Source organism: Eucalyptus grandis, chromosome 8 (assembly GCF_016545825.1).
Source record: "Eucalyptus grandis isolate ANBG69807.140 chromosome 8, ASM1654582v1, whole genome shotgun sequence".
NCBI lineage: Eukaryota > Viridiplantae > Streptophyta > Magnoliopsida > Myrtales > Myrtaceae > Eucalyptus > Eucalyptus grandis.
In genome coordinates this window covers 6,155,905-6,176,887 of record NC_052619.1, presented here as the reverse complement: position 1 = coordinate 6,176,887, position 20,983 = coordinate 6,155,905, and the positions used below count along the sequence as shown (strand labels likewise).

General features: G+C 38.3%; 2 protein-coding genes across 3 annotated transcripts; one reads left to right on the top strand and one right to left on the bottom strand.

Moving 5' to 3' along the window:
* The first annotated feature begins 6,243 nt into the window (after window positions 1-6,243).
* LOC104447351 (probable glycosyltransferase At3g42180) lies at window positions 6,244-8,467 on the top strand. The gene is made up of 2 exons (XM_018873888.2): window positions 6,244-6,607; window positions 7,808-8,467. The coding sequence occupies exons 1-2, from the start codon at window positions 6,257-6,259 to the stop codon at window positions 8,465-8,467; spliced, it is 1,011 nt and encodes a 336-aa protein (XP_018729433.2). The 5' UTR covers window positions 6,244-6,256.
* Window positions 8,468-9,746: 1,279 nt separating this feature from the next.
* On the bottom strand, window positions 9,747-20,780 carry LOC104445412 (nucleolar GTP-binding protein 1). Of its 2 annotated transcripts, XM_010059303.3 has the most exons (13): window positions 20,572-20,777; window positions 20,234-20,367; window positions 18,480-18,600; window positions 18,306-18,370; window positions 18,077-18,190; window positions 17,438-17,512; window positions 17,090-17,200; window positions 16,178-16,291; window positions 15,552-15,623; window positions 14,605-14,641; window positions 14,162-14,274; window positions 10,646-10,852; window positions 9,747-10,369 (listed from the first exon to the last, which is right to left on the bottom strand). In XM_010059303.3, exons 1-13 carry the CDS (start codon window positions 20,654-20,656, stop codon window positions 10,280-10,282), a joined length of 1,338 nt encoding a protein of 445 aa, XP_010057605.2. In that variant the 5' UTR covers window positions 20,657-20,777; the 3' UTR covers window positions 9,747-10,279. The 2 variants fall into 2 exon arrangements, with proteins under 2 accessions (XP_010057605.2, XP_039155025.1); XM_039299091.1 differs by lacking the exons at window positions 9,747-10,369; window positions 10,646-10,852 and adding an exon at window positions 12,186-12,454 and having other exon boundaries at window positions 20,572-20,780.
* Between the last annotated feature and the right edge of the window lie 203 nt (window positions 20,781-20,983).

The following is a 20,983-nucleotide window of genomic DNA, read 5'->3' as shown; positions in this document are numbered from 1 at the left end:
GTATGCTGATTCAGTTCTGATTGATTCGTAAAACCACCAAATTTAGAGATTCACATGAGCAAAATATTCTTGGTGACGGATACGATGATAAGGTTTCAAAGGTGCTCATTGTAGGGGACCATGCACAGAGGGTGGAAGAAGGGCGATTGTCAACTTAAAATGCAGTGCAATAAAGGATTTGATTGCACAACCACAAGACCCCCATCATTTTTCTCTCTTTATTATGTGTATTTCTGTTACTTTCTTTGGCCAAAAAATGACTATTGTTGCTACCTGCATTCAATTTGGTTAATCTTAACCACCAAAAGAAGCGTGCCCCATGTCCAGGTGATAGCGTTGTACCGTTGTCCCACAGAAGCTAACCCTTTCTCGTTGCTAAATAGTGTCCTTATTACACAAATCTTTTAAGAGGATAATAAAGACTGTTACAATTTCAATGCACTGAACTTTTTCACAGTAGGTGTAACGAATGCTTTGGAAGGCAAGAATTTCTTATAATAAAATATACTTAACAAGTATGTTGAGAGAACTCGTTAACATGATAAGACACAGAAGGCAGTGTTCTTATAATAAAATATACTTAACATGATAAGACACAGAAGACACCAACTCGTTTACATCACGTAAGATAAGTGTGAAAATTACCCCACTTGGTGAAAGTGAAGTGAAAATGAAATTGTTAAACTATTTAGGACCAAATGGTATAAGTAAAAGGCTTAAGATTGAATTAACCAGCGTACAATAGATGTAGGGTTTTTTGGACAATTTTTCGCCTTTCTTATGCCCTTTTTCTCTTTTGTATTTGGTGAAGTTGATCCAATTTTTGTATGCTTCTGGATTCGGTTGTAAGAGTTAAAGAAAGCATTTCTACTTCTTGGCATGCATGAGATATTCTTAAAGAAATTATATTTTAAAAATGCATGCATATGGAAAATTGTCAAAAAAGTCCTAAATTTATTGCACGCAATAAGTTCTAGACCTTTTAATTTTGTCAATTAAATCCTAAATTTTTTCACGTCTTGCCAATTGAGTTTATCTGGTCAGTGTGGCATGGTCAACATGGATGCTTGCTAACAACTAATATTAATGTAGACAAATCTTAATATTATTTTAAATATTTTAAATAATTTTTTAAATTTTTCTCTTTTTCTTCAATAATTTAATTTATTTTTTTTTTAATTTTTCCTTTTACCTTTTTCCCTCTATCGGCCATTGCTGGGCATGATTGCCAAAGGTTGTTGACCTTAGATGAGGGCCGCCCTCACCAAATCGGGGAGGATGTCGATTGTCCTCATTGCCCCTAGGCAAGGGCTGCCCACCTCGGCCATGTGAGGGAGACCCTCACTAGGGGCCGATGAGCACAACCCTTTCCTCCTCCCTTCCTCCCTCCCCAACCAAGGCAACCCTTGCCTGAGGCCGGCGACTTTCACTAGTCAATGACAAGGTGCAACGATGGCTAGTGGAAAGAAAAAGGAAAAAGAAAGAAGAAAAATATAAGAAAAATGAAAAAGAAGAAAAGAGAAGAAAAAAAGGAAAAAAAAAAAAGATAAACATTTAGGGAATAAATATTAATTTTTTATTAAAAATTGTCTATGTCATAGCTGGTTGTGCCACGTAGAACTACCGATGTCCACGTCAGTGATTTTTGGCAAAAATTGGTCAAATGGACTTAGTTGGCAAAATATGAAAATATTTAGGATTTAATTGGTATGATTAGAAATTTATGACTAAATTGGTAAATGTGTAATGGAATTAGGACTTTTGGGATAATTTTCACAGACCAAAGGCCAAAGTTCTTCGTCATTATTGAGTTCTTCATCATTAGAAGATGGACTCCGTCTATCCCGATTGAGATACTATGGCTGGTGACATCGTTATTGACTCGACTTGGAGCAGTACAAAGGCCAAGTTTCTTCTTCGTGCGTGTGGGGAGGGTTTGAACTATTCGACCATTAATGACAATCGACAGAAACAAGCTTGGCTGGGTTTAAATAGGACTCGGTTGATGAAGTCTTTGAAGGACCTGTTCAATCGTGAAAGATCATTAAAAGAGAAAGAAAGTAATCTAGATGAAATGTTGAATGCGGAACAAAACATTGGATGTAGAATAAAGGGCTAATCATCCTGACACTGACCTATTTAATAGTTCGAATTATGTATATGTAGATCCGTTCACTAACCATGTCTATTCTATAAACGATTTTGAAACAGCATGAAGGAATTAGCTCCACGTTATTTAAGTGTCTTCCCATGGCAGGCTGGGAATCGCCATTGCTATCCCAAAATGTAGGATACCAAGTTTATGAAAAATTACCTCACAACAAATATTTTTTTATGCCAATGTTGATTATAATTGACGAGTTACGAGTAATTTATTTATTTCATCTCGGCTATTAATTAATATCCTTTCCATTTTTTTTCCTCGTAAACATTGGTAGGCTGCATCTGCATTAATCTTAGTAGGAGCTTGCCTTAAGGAACCATGCTCATTAGTCCTTCTTATCAATGTCTTCAGCAAATATCCCTTGCTGCTTTCAACTTCTTTTTAGAATGCATTCATCAAATTTAATCAATTTTTTAAAACAGATCGATTATTTAAATGATATTCACAGATCTTTTCCAGCATGAGACACAGCTCGATCGACAATTATATGAACTCTCTGTCTAAATACATACTTGACCCTTTAGATAGGAGAAAGTCAAACAGGATGCGTCTAACTTGACCCTCTTTCGCTGCAAAAAGTATACAAACACAACAGAGAGTGTATAATCAGGAAAGTGGAGAAGAAAACGTGTCAAAATTACTTGAATCAATTACTTCTGTTTTTGTATATATAGCCTTCAACAAAATCAGGCCAAAATTGGCTAGAAATAACTGAATTGGCACAACGTAAAAATATTTAAGACTTAATTGGCACAAAAAAAGAAGTTTATAACTAAATTGGCACAAATGCAAAAGGTTTATGATTTTTTAACACTTTTCCCTTAGCCAAATCATTAAGTATGGAAATTTTGTAATTCAATTTTAGCATATCAACTATTATTATTTACTCGTGCTCACGAACCACATCAGACAAGGAGACAAAGTATAACCATACATGATAAAGGACAAAATCGATTGTTGTCGTCAACATCATATGTTGAAGGCATGTTAGTCAAAAAAAGAAAACATAAAGGTGGAAAATTGCTTTATGGAACTTCCTTCACGATGAGTTAGAAACTTTTTTGGGCCAAATATCACCAACAAAAGTCCCCCGAGAGTATGATTTCCCAGGAACCATTGTAACGCGTATTGGTGCGCCAATCAACAGACATGAATCCCCCAAAAGACTTCGAGTTCTTGACCAGGAACCTGTCTATTGTATCGTGTAGCTATGATCTAATGATGCCAGCAAAACACGCCAAACCCCAGAAGACCTGGACTTCTTCAGATTTTAATTGCACACTTGACGAAGACCTTGACTTGTGGATGGATATGAAGACGATCCATCCATGCATGCGTGCTGGTTTAAGTTCTTTTCTTGTATTTTGGGCTGATTTGCTGGTTTAAAATTGTAATTGAATAGTAAAATCATGAAATTTAGAGATTCGAAATATTCTTCTAGATGGATATGGTAATAAGGGTTTCGAAGGTGCTCATTGTAGGGGACCATGCACCGAGGGTGGAAAAAGGCAAAGGCCCTATTGTCAAACTTAGAAAGCGGTGCAAGAGAGGATTTGATTGCATAACCGCACAATAAGAAACATGCCTCTTGTCGTGGTGACAGCGTTAATGCCGTTGTCCCGCAGAAGCTAACCCTTTCTCGTTGCTAAAAAGCGCCCTTAGGGCACAAATTTTTTGAGAGGTTAAAAAAGAAATATGACAGTTTGCAATGGCCCGAATATGTATTCAACGCTTTGGAAGTCGAGCATTTCTTACAATAAAATATACTTAGCAAGTGTAGCGTAGCATAATAAAAGACGTATAAGGCAACCTTATTGGTGGGGTCAATAGCCATGCTCCATAGTGTCAAGGGATGAATTTTTATCGCAGCACGTAAGATAAGTTTAAAGATGACTCCACCTAAGGCAAGCGAAGTGAAAATGAATACCCGAATATGGTGCTTATGACAATATGATCCCTATATATTTCTACCAATAAACATACAAATTCTACCAATATATAAATAAAAGATTTATCATTAAATTGGCAAATAGTTAAAAGACCTAGAATAAAATTGGCACAACTAAAATGTTGAGAATCGAGTTGGCCGCCGTATAATAAATTTATAACTTTTTAGACAATTTTCTCATTCCTTATACCTTTTTTTCCTTTTTGTAATTTGTTGAGGTTAATCCAATTTTTGTATGCTTCTGGATCATTTGTGGGAGTTAAAGAAAGCATTTCTACTTCTTGGCATGCATAAGATATTCTTAAAGAAATTACATTTTAAAGGTGCATGCATATGGGGAAAAAAAATCTTTTGGCTCCATCTATTCTTATTGAGAAACTATGGCAGGTCACACCATTATCAAGCCGACTTGGATATGCAGTACAAAGGCCAAGTTCTTCTTCTTGCGTGGGAGAAGGGATTGAACTATGCGAACATTAATGGCAATTGACAGAAACAAGCTTGGTTCAGTTTAAACAGGACTCGGTCAATGAAGTGTTTGAAGGACCTGTTAAATCGTGAAAGATCATGGAAAGGGTAGGAACGTAAGATAGATGAATTGTTGGATGTGGAATAAAGGGTTGATCATCTTGACATTGACCGATTTAATAGTTTGGATTACGTATACATAAATTAAATCCAGGCATGATCCGTTTACTGCGATTTTGAAATGGCATAAATGCATAAGCTCCATACTATCTAAGAGTCTTCCCATGGCAAGCTGAAAATCGCCATTGCTATTGCAAAATGTACAATACCGAGTTTATGAAAATACACCTTATAACACATTTCCATGCTACTGTTAAGTCCCTGCGACTTATTTCAGGCTTTCTGCTTTGGTCAAAATGTATGTTCATTATGATTGTAGAAGTTACAAGTGATATATCTAATTTCGTCTCAGCCGTTAAGCAATATCCTTCTCATTTTTCTTTTTCTCGTGAACATTGGTAGGCAGCATCTGCATTGATCTTAGCAGAAGCGTGCCTTAAGGAACCATTCTCGTTATCCTTTTTAGTAATGTCGTCAGCATATATCCCTTGCCGCTTTCAACTTCTTTTTAGAATGGACTAATTAAATTTAATCAGGTTTCTAAAAGAGATTGATAATTTACGTGATATTCACAAATCTATTCTAGCCCGAGACACAGAAGGATCGACAATTATATGAATTTTCTGCCTAAATACATACTGCATGAACGATTTTTAGATAGGTGATAGGCAAACTGCTAAACTGAGTGGGGCCACCCTCGCTCCATTAACGGAAGTGACGTCTTCAAGTTGCAGTCGAAATTCAAACAGAAAAAGTCTACCTAGAGCATTTTTCGCTGCAAAAAAGTGGAGGAGATAACGTAAGTGTCAAGCTTGCTTAATTAGTTATTTCAGTATTTGTATATATAGCTCTCTGCAGGCATACCTTCTCATGTTCATGTTCAAGAAGATGTCATCCGTGAACTTCCCTTATTCACAGTTCCTTCTAATTCCAGCAATTAGTCTCATCCTTCTTCTTGTCTTTCTCTATTACACTCCGTTCAATGGAAATCACGATAATCCTGTTTCCGACCTCTCTTTTTCTTACAACAGCCTCAAAATTAGACCATCGTCGTCTGCAGTTAATGAGCTTCTCTCGAACTCCATGTATAAAAGCAGTTTGAGACATAATACCAGCCGTATCAAAGTGAGTACCGTCATGTGTATCATTGTGTAATCTATTTCATATTACCACTTTACAATGTCTATTTTAATGTTTGTGGGTTAACGAGTGAAGTTTTTCTGGCGCATGTAGAAGAAGAGTAGTTTAGATAGAATCGAAGACGATCTGGCTCAAGCCCGTGCGGCGATTCGGAAAGCCATTCGGTCCTGGAGCTATGTTTCCAACAAGGAAGAGACCTTCATACCCAGAGGAAATGTGTATAGGAACCATTACGCCTTTCATCAGTTAAAAGTCTTAACACCCTCTCGAGTTCCCTTAGAGAACACAGATCTTATTTTATAAACGGTTTGAGTATATATTAATCTTCATGATTTATGTTAAGTGCATGCATGCATGCCTAACACAGAGCTTTTCTTACCTTATTTCTGGATTACTGGGACAGAAGCCACATAGAGATGATGAAGAGATTCAAGATATGGACATACAGAGAAGGAGACCAGCCTTTGGTCCACTATGGACCGATGAGAGGCCTATACGGCATCGAAGGCCAGTTCATCGACGAGATGGAGGACAAGCAGAACCCGTTCAGGGCTCGCCGTCCTGACGAGGCGCACGCCTTCTTCCTCCCTTTCAGTGTGGCCAACGTCATCAACTACGTGTACACGCCGATCCTCTCCATGAGCGACTACTCACGCGAGAGATTGCAGAGATTCGCGGGTGATTACGTTAGCGTCGTAGCAAATAGGTATAGGTATTGGAATCGTAGCGGTGGTGCTGATCATTTCATGGCATCTTGTCATGACTGGGTAAGTAAGATCATACTTGTGCCATTCAATGTTTTGAAAATTCTAAATATATTGCATATATGCGGCATTACTAGATATGGAAATTCTTATTGAATTTAGCTTCATTGCTATCATATAATTCCAATCCGAAATTTTAGGCAAATAGGGTGATAGAGAATTAATATGTACATGACCTGTCGAAGCTCTAAACACCATCTCTTGAGTTTAAAGATGGATTTAAAATAGCCCTTGAAGTTAGAAGGGTCGATGAGAGCATAGAGCATTAAATTTTGGAATTTATACGATATTGTATCCGGCGTTTTTTTTTTTTGGTCGGTTCATTGTACCTGGCATGGGCAATATATTAAAAGAGGATGCACAGATCTTCATAGCAGTAAATCCTTTAAGAAAGAGGTTTTTATTTTCTATGGCTTTGCCAAGGATATCAAAATCAGTTTCGTTCTGGTCAAGGTTATTATTAAAAGGAATCTCTTGTAAACTCACCGTGAGGTCCTGCGTTAGATAGCTGCTGTTCAAAGTTTTGAGATATTTGAAGATCAAAAGTCCTTTTATTCTTTTTATGTTATGTAAAAAATTCCCTTTGGATAATTTACATAAAAAATCTCCATTACCAATCCTTTATGTATTTTGGCGTTCCTAACCATCCACTAATTTTTGCTCAATCATCTGTTATGGTAACGCATGGAAACCATAGTGAAAACTCTGGTTGATCTTTTGAATTGAACCGCTTCAAGCAAAAATGACTAATCAACCAATCTTCGCGTAAAAGTCTTGCTTGTATGTACTTCTTCTTTTTCTTGTACCAGGAAATGTAACTCAATCTTTCTACTGCTGATTTCTAAGCTATTTTCTTTCACTTGTTATACTTATTTTAGTGATTGGGTGGAAAAAATTAGTCACCATACAGAAAATACAAGAGATTTATATATTTTCGTGAATTTGTTGTGAGTAGTTGTGTTTTGGGTGTATGAATATAATATTCATATTTCACTATTTTTTTGTTTTAATTTTTCTGTTAAGAGAGTCAAAAGGAGGAAACATAGGTGATGACATTTCATTTATCGCCTATCATTCATTAAATTACTGGAATCGAATATCGATCACCCTTTGTGGATCTTTTCTCAATTGCCACCATTCGCAATTTGACTCTCAGCAACATGTTCATATCTTCTTCTCTTGAATTGATCGTTATTCCTGAAGGGTCCAGATATCTCATCAGCCAACCGTGAGCTCTTCAAGAACTTCATCAGAGTCCTCTGCAATGCCAACACTTCAGAAGGATTCAGACCAGAAATAGATGTCTCCATGGCGGATGTCTACTTAACTCGTGGGAAACTCGGCCCTCCTCGCTTAGGGCTAGATCCTAGCAACCGCACAATCCTCGCCTTCTTCGCGGGGGGAGCGCACGGCTTCATCCGTGAACTCTTGCTCGAGCATTGGAAGGACAAAGATGCTGACGTCCAAGTACACGAGTATCTTCCTAAGGGCCAGCACTACACTCAATTGATGGGGAAGAGCAAGTTCTGCTTATGCCCTAGCGGGTTCGAAGTAGCAAGCCCGAGGATCGTGGAATCGATTTACGCAGGATGCGTTCCTGTGATAATCAAGGACGATTATTGGTTGCCATTCAGTGATGTTCTCAACTGGAGTAAATTCTCAATTCAGATTCCAGTTAAGAAGATAAAAGATATCAAGACGATTTTGCAAGCGATCCCAAATCAAAAGTACGTGAAATTGCAAAAAAGAGTGGTCAAAGTTACAAGGCACTTTGAGTTGCATCGGCCGGCGAAGCCGTTCGATGTGATCCACATGATACTTCATTCCGTGTGGCTGAGAAGGCTAAATTTAAAGCTGGAATAGATTGATTAATCTCTGTCCTTCCTAGTCTTGTAAACAAAAAAAGGTTTAGATGGAAATAATAAAAAAAATTTGTTGTTGATTTGTAGGAAATAACTAAGGTTACTCACCTTAAAAAAAAATGGCATAGCCCACTAGGGCCCATGGACTTGACACTGCTTGGTAGGGTTGATCGATTTCCAATCAAATCCAATCTTATCCAGAAACTAAGAGTCAGACCATGTGGTCCTAGAGTGGGTCCAATACCCAGGCAGTCCAGTCCAACAAAAACAATGTAAAGAGAGGATTTTTTTTTTTTACAGAGTGTATGTGCTCTCAAATTTCTCGTCCAGCTGAACGAAACAGATGCTTATGTATGGTTAGAGAGAAAGTAGATTCTGTTCTGGTGTCGTCTTCACGGTGTTCGATTCAATTCAATTTGCTGCGTTGAAGCGCTCCATTTTGCTTTACGTTTGCAGACGTGAGAGAGAGAGAGAGAGAGAGAGAGGGCCTTCTTTTATAGGGCATGGGCCTTCCTTTTGTTGTGGGCTTTTACTTTCTCTAAGCTCAACTTATTTCTCTTTCGAATGGGCTTCTTGCGTGGCTCACTTGGGCTTTAAGCTAATCAGAGACTTTCAATATCAGTATGGTCTGATCCGTCCATCGCCAGTCACCAATTCCAATTTTATGGAACTCGGAACAACATCGGTGCTCCACCATCGACTGTTGCAGCGTGGATGGTAGATCATTTGTCCTCCACCGAGGAGGCCAAGGTTTGAAACCCCTGCGAAGCAAGGAGGCTGAAGCGCTGTGTGGTGACTTAAGCGTGGCGTCAGGGTGGTGGTTTCCCCGCTAGCGACACGCAGGGGTTTGCGTGGCGGCCCATCGGTCAAGCGGTTCCCAGGGAGCCACCCATAATCGGCTAGTCTAGGCTAGTCTAGGTGGTTCCCAGTTCTGAGTGATTTGCACACCCTCACTGCTTTGGTCCAAAACAAGGTACAACCCTATATGAAACTGCCCACCCTTATTTTGAAATGACACGATTTACTCTCAATAGGGATGAGCCAAAATAATGTGAAGGGGAAAAGGATCCAAAGAGGAGCCAAAACTATATTTTTAAAAGCCAAAAATCGATCATAATGAGGAAAGTTGTACCAAAAGAATGTTCGGTACATTGTTCCTACAACAGCTTCAGCTCTGTAAAGGGATGTGCTCGCATTTATAAGATCTTCGACATACTCCTAATAGCTAGGGTACCTTCAGTTCTACCTTAAAACGGCTTTTAGGAAGTTACTTCACTCAGTTTTGAGGTGCTGCAGCTATAAAATATATATTGCCAAACATATAAGCTACAAAATTTTATATTGCAGCGCCAGCTGACCATGGCTCTAGCGCACCAGAGCTACAACACAACCATAGCTACCGTACAGAATACATAGATTGAGTTGTATCCAAAAGCGATGGCAAGTATAGATGCCTCCACGATTGATCAAAGGATTAGTGAGGATTTTTCTTCTAAGGCAAAAATTGAAGTAGAATTCAAACCTGCAATGAACTGAATTTCATCAGGGACCATGAGAAGGGTCACGAATAATATGGCCTTGAGAAGGGTCACTGAAGCAGATAGTGTTGGACGGTTCTCCTGCATGAGCATTGTTAGTGAACCAAAGGGTGATCTCGGACAGATTGTGGCAAACCCAAGTAAAACAGTTGACCAGTTCATGAATCGCCGCTTGCTTTCATTGGAACCCACCAAGAGGTAAAGACTAAGAAAGCCTCTAACATATGCAACCCTCACTTTGACTGATTTGCCATAGGATGAACCTGAGAGAACCTTTATGTGAGATTTTCTGGACATGTGACGCTTGTTTCGTTTTTAATCCTGTCTATCTGAGCAACTAGCAGCTTGTGAACACTTCGCTTTAGCTGCAGAATGGAGACATGAGGTCAAGTTGAAGAATCTAACAAATCATAAGAAGGCAACGCAACTCACAAATCACAAGCACCATAAAGACACGGAAAATGATTGATCATTCCTCAAATTATCCAAGACAGACCTTCAAATCAACAAGCAATTCAAACATAAGATACTGCTGCAGACCTATGCAGCTTAAATACACGCATCAAGTGTAAATTAACATATATTAAGTTCAAAATAGAGAAGTAAGGTTAGTATATGGCCTAAAAGGAAAGGTTACTAACCTCATTGAGCCCTCGTTCACTCTTCACAGACACATGAATTGCTCCATCAGGTCCTTCTTTCCTGTACTGGACCATCTCATCGTCATCAACTGTTGTATCTTCAGAAACAAATACAACAGGGGACTCTTGCAACAGATCACTCTTGGATATAACATCAAGCCAGAGATGATCATTGAACCGTTCCTTGATTTCTTTGTAGATCGAGTACTGCAGAATACAAAATCCAGTGCGTGCAAACTTATTTAATAGCCAGGAGATAAGGAAGCATGCTGCAAACTTTAAAAAGTGGAAAGGTGCGCATAGGGAAAGCGAAGCTCCTGTTTCAACTGAATTTGGCACAAACCAAATCTTTGCAGAAATGTGGTGTGAGGAATAATTTGGAACAGCAGCACAAACAAAGCTCAATATTTCATATAAGTGAAAAAGACAAGGATTTCAATTTTCAGTGCTCAAGACCTAGTTTTCTTGGAACTGAGAGAAATGAATACAGGCACTATTTTATGTCGATCGAATATATATATACATGAACAAAGATTGTGAAAAAAAAAAATAATTTTTCTATGACACTGTCAACTGTGAGAAATAACTACACGTTTCCCTCCATAACCTTGCCTACATAGTAGACACGTTTAAAATGCAAACAATGTAGTTTCAACAAACAACATTTCTCCCAGTAAAAAGAATTTGCAAAGAATGGGATAATTTTCATGCTAATAACATAGTTGCACAATTGTTTTCAAAAATCATAGTTCACCCAAGCTTGGCCCAATTTATTTCGAACTCAAGTTTAAGTCAAGTATCTTGTCGAGCCAAATCTAATCCCAAAAATACTCGACCCATGCACCTCACGAGCTTAATCGAGCAATTTATCTTCTAAAGTGTACATTTTAAGGTTTCACCATTCTATCCTCTAAATGTCTATCAAACAAAATACTCAAAGTAAAACCTCCACCCTAAATCTATTTTCCAATTTCACCAAAAAAAAAGAAAAAAAGAAAAAGAAAAGACAATGCAGTTCCTCTCTTTCATGAATTTTCCATTTTGGTCACTAAAAGTGTTCAACTAGACAGGGCATCCTCTCTAACTTGGGGTCATGAGTATTCCACCTTGAGAACCCCATCAATTTCCCATTTAGAGGAACAAACCCTATGCATCCCAGAGTTAGAGTTGAACATTTCCCCCATTCATACTCCATCTCCACTGTGACTCTGACAAGGCGTGTTAGGCCCTCTGATGACCACCAAGTTTGGGAGCGGGGTACTGAAACTGATTTTGTAGAACAAACCCCTTTTAAAAAAAAAAATTGGTTTTGGACCCGCAGGTGAACAAGGAATATAAACAGCAAAAATTAAAAAATTCAGGGAAAGAGAAATTGCGTGCTCAGTTTATAGAAGTTCATAACTTTGTGCCTACGTCCTCTCTCAGCTCTAGCAACTCAATCAGGCTGAATTCTAATTGACTAGCCAAAAGCACAAATACCGCCTCGCCATAGGAAGGAGTTCCTGGAGTTGACAGTTCATGTGGTCAACTCAAAGCAAAAGATCTAATTATAATTGTTCGCCTGTTTGCTCTCCTTGTAGTCAAGTTTCCGTAGGTACCAACACCAGCTTCCACTTTTTGGCAGCGTCAGGATTGTCCACTGTGAATTTTTCAACAGCTTTCAACCTCTCATAAAATATTCCCAGTAGTTCCATCATGTTTTCCATAACCCCTTTGATTTTTCCAGGAATGCTCTTGATTTCATCTAGTGATTCGTGAGGAACATGCCATGTAGAAGATCTTGCAAAAGGTGGAAGCTGATATTGGTACCTACAGGAACTTCATATGAGCAGGGCAAACAAATGAATGCCTTTTGCTTATCAAGCAAAACAGATGTAGAAGCTTATCAGAAGGGCTTTAGCTCTCAATTCACTCTTATGAACAATCAACTCAAGGAGCTTGTTCTGGGCTTTCAAAGGAACCATAGGCAAGAGCGAGCTCACGGCATCAGGTTTATCTTCCACCGGAAAATTGAATTCCTAATGCCTTTTGCTTAACCCATCCACCTTAGTCTAGGAGCAAACCTTTTGTCTTCATGTACAACTGCTAAATATTTGCCTTGCTTGACTTTTATACTAAATAAAGTGGAGGTTTCCTTTATACGTTTCTCTCCAATGCTATGTTCTTATCTTGAATGTGTTTTGTGTTTCAATATTAGTCATGTGACCAAATGGGGGACAAGCATCTAGCAAGGGGGAGTATGTTTTAAAATCGTTGGATGAATGCATTTGCTGGTATATTTGTTGTGATAAACATATAGCAACATGTTGAAGCACACATTCGTTTTGGTTCTATAAAACTTTGGTTCTAAACTTTTTGCTTCTGCAAATGTATATCATGCACACACACACAACTCATTTATGTCTGAAAGCTATGTGTTTTATGGGTTTTGTCATCGTCAACATCCTCCAAGGGACCTTACCAAAAAAAACATCCTCCAAGGGATATTTTCCAACAAGGAGTTCTTCTCACATTTCAGATAGTCAAGCATTCAATTATCCTCAAGCTGATGTTCAAGTTTTCTACAGATTCTCAGCTAGTTCATTGTTTGATATTTGGATATTCTCTACCTTTTCTTTTAAATAATTCAATGACTTCTACATACACAACTAGGCAGTTTTGCATTGTGAAAACTTCAGATTTACGATTTTTTCCCCTTTCATGAAGTAGTTTTCCTGATATTCTCAGCTCTATAATTTTTCTTCATTTGATTGCTGCTATACTCTTGCTTAAAGGCTTCTTCTCTCTGTTCCAACATGCTTGCCCAAGATTTTCTGTAGATAAATGGAGAAAGAAGAAAGTAGGTCCTACTTTTGCATTTATCAACAGGTTGATTGACATTCCACCAAAACAGAAGAACTTGAAATTGGATCAACATCCTTGAACGCGACTTCCACCTCATTCCATAAGATTTGAACATTTATTAAAATAATTAAGCAAACTTCTTGAAAGTCCACAACTGGCCAATGCAACACTGGAGAAAGCACACTTCTTGGAAGTCCATTTCATTTGACAGCAATCACGTTGAATACTTGACTATCTGAGTTTGGTATCAAGTGAAGCTTGAGTAGGGAAGTAGATACTAGATTGAGCTTCGAGTTTTCAAATTGAAAAACAAGTTCAAGTATCTAATATTAACAACTCGACTCCGCTCGATTGCACCCTAGTTGTAAGTAAATGACTTCCAACTGACTTCTAGGAAAAGAAATAAATCACTCCCAACTGTCCTACTCCACAGCCAGAATGAAAATGTTAACATTAGCAAATATGGATGAAAAACAAGAATAGGAAATAAATATAGCAAAATGTGTTTGAAAAGAGGTTAAAGATAAAAGCAACAGGAATTAAAGACTTCATCACCTCTTGTGGAAGGTCATGGGACAGGATTTGGATCTAATAAAATTTGACAGCTATGTATGTGTGTGTTTGTGTGGAGGTATGTATATTTTTGTTTATTTACAATCATGACAGAGATACCTGATCTGAAGCCGACATTCCACATTCTCCAGAGAGATCATGCACATAGAGTATTGCTGTTGGCAAATGTGATAGCACAGCAAGTGTTAACTTCTCCAAATTATTCCTGTTTTCTGCAGATCGACATAAGACAACTGTAAGCACATAGAAAAGTTTCCTTTTAGGTGGATGCATGAAATAAGAAGAAAGCTGATCCTCTACATGGAACCAAGGGTTCAACTCTAGCTATTTGAACTACGCTGAAAAAAAAACATGTTATTCTGCCAGAAAAAGCCACATCTTTTGGTGAATTTGTGTCCTATGTCATCCTAGAAAGCTTAAGATTTTTTGTTCGACTATCAACAGCTTGCTTAGACAAGGCAAAACCATCGATTTAGCCTCTTTTTTTTACATTTGGCATATCCACATTGACAATGTTACATTGCTTATTCCAAGTGACTCACCATCATGTCTCCTTAGCAAACCAGGGGTGTCTGTCACCTGCAATCAATTCCAAACAATCATCAATACAGCATGAAAATGAATTGAGCATGATTTGGACCTGAGCAATTGACTTAATAAATTCCAAGCAATCCATAACCCACCAACATGTCCAATCTTGGAGATGACAATAAAACAACACAGAACTCCTGCCTTAACATCGTCTAACTAATAATAGAGCAGCTTCAAGATTTGCAGCTCCTGGCTGTCACCCAAAGTTTCCTCAACTTAAGGATTGGAGGCCACAATCAAGAAAAAAGAAAAACCTGTTTTCATATCCCTCACCATTTTTTTGGTAAAGGATATCCCTCACCATTTTCATCCCATGATCTTCCAACAAATTAGTTAAAGACACAGCAGCAAGGCAAAAGTAGCCAAACTTTCATTTGCTATCAGAAGAATCGTTTGTGCAGCCAATAGTCCATTTTAACTGTCCCAAATTTCCTCGCCTTAAAGTATGAAATATTTAACAAGAAGCCATATTTTACATCTCTAATCATTCTCATATGATCTTCCATGTGAAAAAGGTAAATCTGTATGGTGAAATATTGTCCATAAACCCGCTTTCAGTGTGCCAGATTAGAAAACTATGGTAATACATCTTTGAACAAAATTTGATGTTTTACAGTCTGAAGCAAGAAAAGAATGGAAAACTACAACAGATAGTAGACACTAATAAAGATAAAGCTACCAGAAAAACATCAGAACCACCAAAAAGAAGTCAAGGTAAAAATTTCCCCCCAGTATTATATAGCACAAGCAAAACAGATACTCGCTCCTCCATCTCCGGCTCCCAGGAGAAAAAGAAACCCTAGTTACCACTCCACTGTGATAAAGTAGAGCAACCACAGGTAGTCAAGTGAAGGGCTTATCAAAGACAGAAAAAGGTAGTCAAGTTAAGGGACTGGACCTGAAAACGTTGGTAGTTTAAAGCAATGTGACCCATAAGAATTCCTCGTGTGGTGAAGGGGTAGTTGCAGATCTAAGCAAAGAGAAGAAGTGATCACTTAGCCTCAACAAACATCAATGAGCAAGCAATAATTTCTTGACATTAATATCCAGTAAAGTCAAATCAGATTCAGATGCAAATACTTAACAAAGGATGCACAATTTAAGGTTCCCTTTTATTTTCAATATACTTCTAGTTATGATGTAGACAAGTATCCGATGGAAGGGCTCAATGATTGAAATGCATATATTTCCAATCAAGATCAATAGATATGCATGCTAGAACATCCACATTTATGAACATAGTGCACCATCACCAAAGTAGACAATAGGGAAACAGTACAAGAACACCTTGGACTACCCTATTCTCCTCAGGATGAGCATTTGCACAGTCACACTAAAGAGGATGCTGATGGGAGTGCAAGAAGATTCCCATGCAAAAATAAGAGAGAACGATAATGGTCTCACAAAATCCAAACCAAAATAACCAAACCATACATATAAAGAGGCATATACTAATCTGTCTGACAAAATTGTCACACTGAATAAATAAAGGATATCTCTGCAAAGCTAACATATTGAATGTACCTCAGGCTTTCCTGTTGAGAGTATACGGACCAAAGAGGACTTTCCCACATTCGGAGCTCCAACAAGACAAAGGGTTGGGGTTTTAAGATCAACTACTGGCATTGCCCTCAATGTCTGCAAAAGTATTCATAATCGGAGATCTTAAGTAGTCCTCTATTAAACAACTAATAAAAGATCTATAAGCTGAAAATCTTCATGCATAAAGGAGCCCCCCGGAATGGACTAATGAGTACAGCTAAGTCTAAGACCATGACAGAACTATTAGACTCTATTTTTCACATACAACATAATGTATAATTTCACCAAAGGTTTCGGAAATCAAGCTGGAGGTTGTCAGTTCAAATTTCCTTGAATCAACATAATCCATCAAACACGTGCACACAGGCTTTATTGGTGCAATTAACAATTATCCCCAGCATTTCCATAAAACTTAAAAAGAGCTGTTGCTAAAGTTTACCAATAACCAGCACCAACAGACCTTGTGGGCATTTTATACTAAGAGATCTGGAAATATTCATTTTATATCAGTCTCTTGGTAAGTTAAGAACTCTTCAGTAGAAGTAAAATCGAAACACCAATGAACAATAGAAAAAGGCTGACAAAAAATTATAAAGAGGAAAGAACAGAATGGTACATGGAGAAATGATATCTACAGTCACTCAATACCTCCCCAATCAGCAAATCAAAAAATACCTGTATAGAAATACCCTCGACTCCGTAACTTTTACATCAAGTGGATATAGCGCATGCATAAACCAGGATCCTATAACAGAGCCAGGCATACAAAACCAAACATGTGCCGAAGGTCATCTTATTGAAAGTTGTCAAGTTACTGAATGTGATGGCCCTGGTAGAAAAATCTGTAGGAGGTTGATGTAAGAAAGAAAATAGTATCTTCAAAATGCAAAGCACCTTTGCAATGTCCAACAACTCGTCGATAGCCTTCCCTTCGTGATGAAAGATTTCTTCAAGTTTTTCTTTACCCTGATTCAACCTTTCCTCTGCTTCTCTCTTGGACAAGGACTATACAGTTCACATCAAGTCAGGTGACATATACTGAACGCAACCATAGCAATTTCACTACTATTTGCAGAACTGAAAGCAGATAAATCATGACAAGAGAAGGATGAAATACATAATTCTTGCATCAATTTCATCAGGTAAAAGGAATAGCTACAATAACAGTCAGTTGCCAACCAAAGGTGTAGAATGCAACTATATCATTACTGAAGGATACTAAATCTAAAATTAGATATTTACCTTAGCACAGAGAGAAGCATGTTCTTTACCCACAGATATCACCTTCTTCCTCAAAGTATCTACTTTCATCAATACCTGCCACAGAAAGTGTGTGGTCATGAGACTGACAATCCCAAGCCCCTAGAAGAGAACTTCAGTAACATTGTAAGCATCCACATCATCTATATCATGTGATATTCTATTTTGAATGCATATAGCACTGTTGTGAAGTCCCACTTGTTTAAGTCTCTGATTATAGATTTTACAATGAATGTAAAAGATAAGAAGGGAAAAGTGAGCCTGTGAAGAACCCAGCACAACTACATCCCAGCAAATGAAAATGAAGAAGTTGAACCATTCATTCTTGTATTGCTAAGGCGAGTGAAAGAGCAGAATGATGGAGAAGAGAGGTAGTGAGAAACAATTCATAGAAATGTGCATACTCATATTAAATGTTTGACAATGACATTAAGCAGTCATCTTATGTGAAAATATTCTTCAACAGCACTACACTAATTAAGATAGAATAGTGCTTACCCCAATATCACCAAGGAAAAAAGAAAACTAGGTGTTCTGTACACATTGAGAGATTATTCAAAAAAATACTGCTAGTCCTCTGGTAAGTATAAGAAGGTACAAATTACTTTAATCAAGAACTACCTCTTCATAATTTCCATCTCCAAGGGTCAGTTCAACTAGTGATCTTTCGTACGGGTGCAAATATTTTTTCTTAGGAAAATTATCCACATAGTCTCTTAAGGGAGCCGCCAACTCCTGTAGATGTAGACAATGGCAATATCATAGCAGTGAGAAAACTTGGTCACACAAGACAACAATGGCTTCATTCACATATTAAATGCTCAAGATAGAAAAATAATGGCAAGCTTACTTTCATAAGTGCATCAAGTTGTTTTGCACCCTTGTTCCTTTCCCTTTTTGCAACATTTGTGATACCTATTGATATAGATGAATTCATACGTGTTAGCTGTCAATTTAATTGCATGCACATTAGAAGAGGCTAAAACTTTCTACTTGATCTAAACAGAATGTCCTGATTCAGTACCTTTTGTAGGTGCTATTTTCTTTGCCTTCCTGAGAGATGAATAGAGAATGTCAACTGAAGGCATCACCATTGGTAACTTTTGAAAAGCACCAACATTTTCATTTTCAATGGACACTTCACCCTAACACGATAACCAGAGAAATGGTGAAATTAACATAGGGTATCAAATGATAGTTTATTTAAAAAAAAAATAAAGGAAAGCATTAACCGATGGACATAAAGAACGAAGCGCAGCGGTAGAAAACATTAGCACAAGAACGGAATAGAATGATGGAAGTCCCCAACACCCCCCCAAAAAAAAAAAAAAAGAAAAAAAAAAAGGTCTACTATTAAGAGAAGACATTTAGAAGTAAAATAAAGAAACCAAAACTACTTAATGGAGAGAATCACTAAAATCCCACTGCAAAGGAAAATTAACACATACAGCAATCCAACCAGCACAACCCAAGTATTCACTAAAACCAAACCGACTCATTTATTTAATCCAAAAGCACCAGTATCAAATGCCAGAGAGCTTAATGTTAGTAATGCAATAATGTACTTAAGCTCATATGATCCCTCTATAAAATTATTAGAGACTCAAGCAACTGGAAGTTGGGGTGCAGGGATCTCAAAGTGTTCATATTTGCAGCTTTGCAGTTGTTCTGGCAAAGAAAAGAAAGCAAGGTCAAATTCAAATTTAATAAACATAAGCCTAAAATCCTGCATAGTGAAGCCTGTTATTAGCCAATTAAAGAATTTGGTTTGTCCATCTTACAAGTAAATGTAAAAATGAGTCATTTTATCTTCTTGGCTCTTGGCAATGCTTTCTTTTCTCAGCATATGTGCTAGAAAGGGCACTGTACTTATGCAGTTAGTGGATTTCAATGTGGTTCAATAGAGTAGGAACACAAAAACATAGCATAAAACATCTATTATGGAGGAAGTTTCAAAGAATCCTAGTTAAAATTAGCCTTAGAAAATGCTGAATCACAAAATGGCAGACTCGACTTTTATACAACTATCAACACCAGACCAAAGTCAGGACCACATTTTGACATACTATTCTGCGACTTAGCAACAGAATAACAAGCAGAATGCCAAAGACGCATTGATCATCCGAAATCAGAATTAAAGAATTTTCAGTGGCTAGACCTATATATTATCAGATCCCATGCTGGGTCTGATGATCCAAAATGATCAGTTAGCCTAGCAAGAGGAAGGACCAAGCCATCATTTGGTCTTCCCATGATTCCTTGAAAGAGGGTATCATAATCCAAGGAAGAAAATGGCTGAGAACCTTCCACCTAGTAACTAGAGGCATCCGCAACACATGAGCTTAGCATAAGGGTCCAAGTCTTAGGGATCCCAACTCTACGTGTACCCTAACCTACTGATTATTCTTCATTTACTCGTGCACAATGACAAAAATCAGTCCATTCACTCAGGGTAAATCCTACTTGGTGCAGAGCAGCAATAAGAACTCTTCCCCTCTGAAATCATTTTTATAATGCCTAGCAAATTCAACTCTGCCTTAATCTCTGGATCATTGTTAGGTTTCAGAATTGCCCTCACTCTTGTCCGTGTATCCTTCTACCATAATCGCAACAATTCAGCAATCCCAGTTCCCCTAATAAGCATCAATGTCATACTCGGATTCGACACAATGCATAAATTGTTAATACAAAAGATACAAATAAGAAGCGCCTCGCCTAGCCCCTTCACCTCCGACAGCTACTTCCCATGATTACATCACGAAATAAGTCAGGAGGTACCTTGGACTTCAGATTTTGTGCAGTTTGGGTGGTGGGGAGATAGCTTCCCTTCACGACCTCATAAGCGTTCGTTTGCAAGCTCTTGCAAAAGCACGCGATAGGATAGACACAGCCACGACGTGACAGATATTTCCCTGCACTCGGAACCAGCTCGAGGATCAAGAACTCGCATTCTTCACATGAATACTAAAGAACAACCTCATTCTTCCAATAAAGAGGGAACCGAACAAAAACAACAACAACAACAACAACAACCCAGGAAGCGAAACGGGCAAAAGAACGGCACAACAGCGCCGGAGACAGAGAGACGGAGAGAGGGTCCGCGCGTCCGCGCGTACCGTGTAAGTGCTTTGAATTCCTCAGCAGGAACTTGGAAGAAGGCAGCAGCTGCCATTGCTGCATGAGGCCGTAGACGCCGTTCATTCTCCCTCTCCGTGAAATGGGTTTTCGCGAGCTGAGAAGAAGATGTCACGAGGGGGGGTTGGCGTGCCTCTCTGTATACGTTCATCTCAAGCTCGAGCTATCCATGGCTGAGCCCCAGCGGTACATTTTGCAGCGTGCAGCTTATGAAGGAATGGCCTTTGGAGAACGAGAGACTCCAGGGGAAGACGATAGAGATTCGTGCGGGCTGGGAGCGGGCCGGGTCCCAATATCCGGCCCAAGCCCACATTATTGTCCGATCCAACTCACCCTCAAGTTTTTTTTTTTTTTTCATTTGGTTAAAAATAAAATAAGGCAAAGGATCGAAAT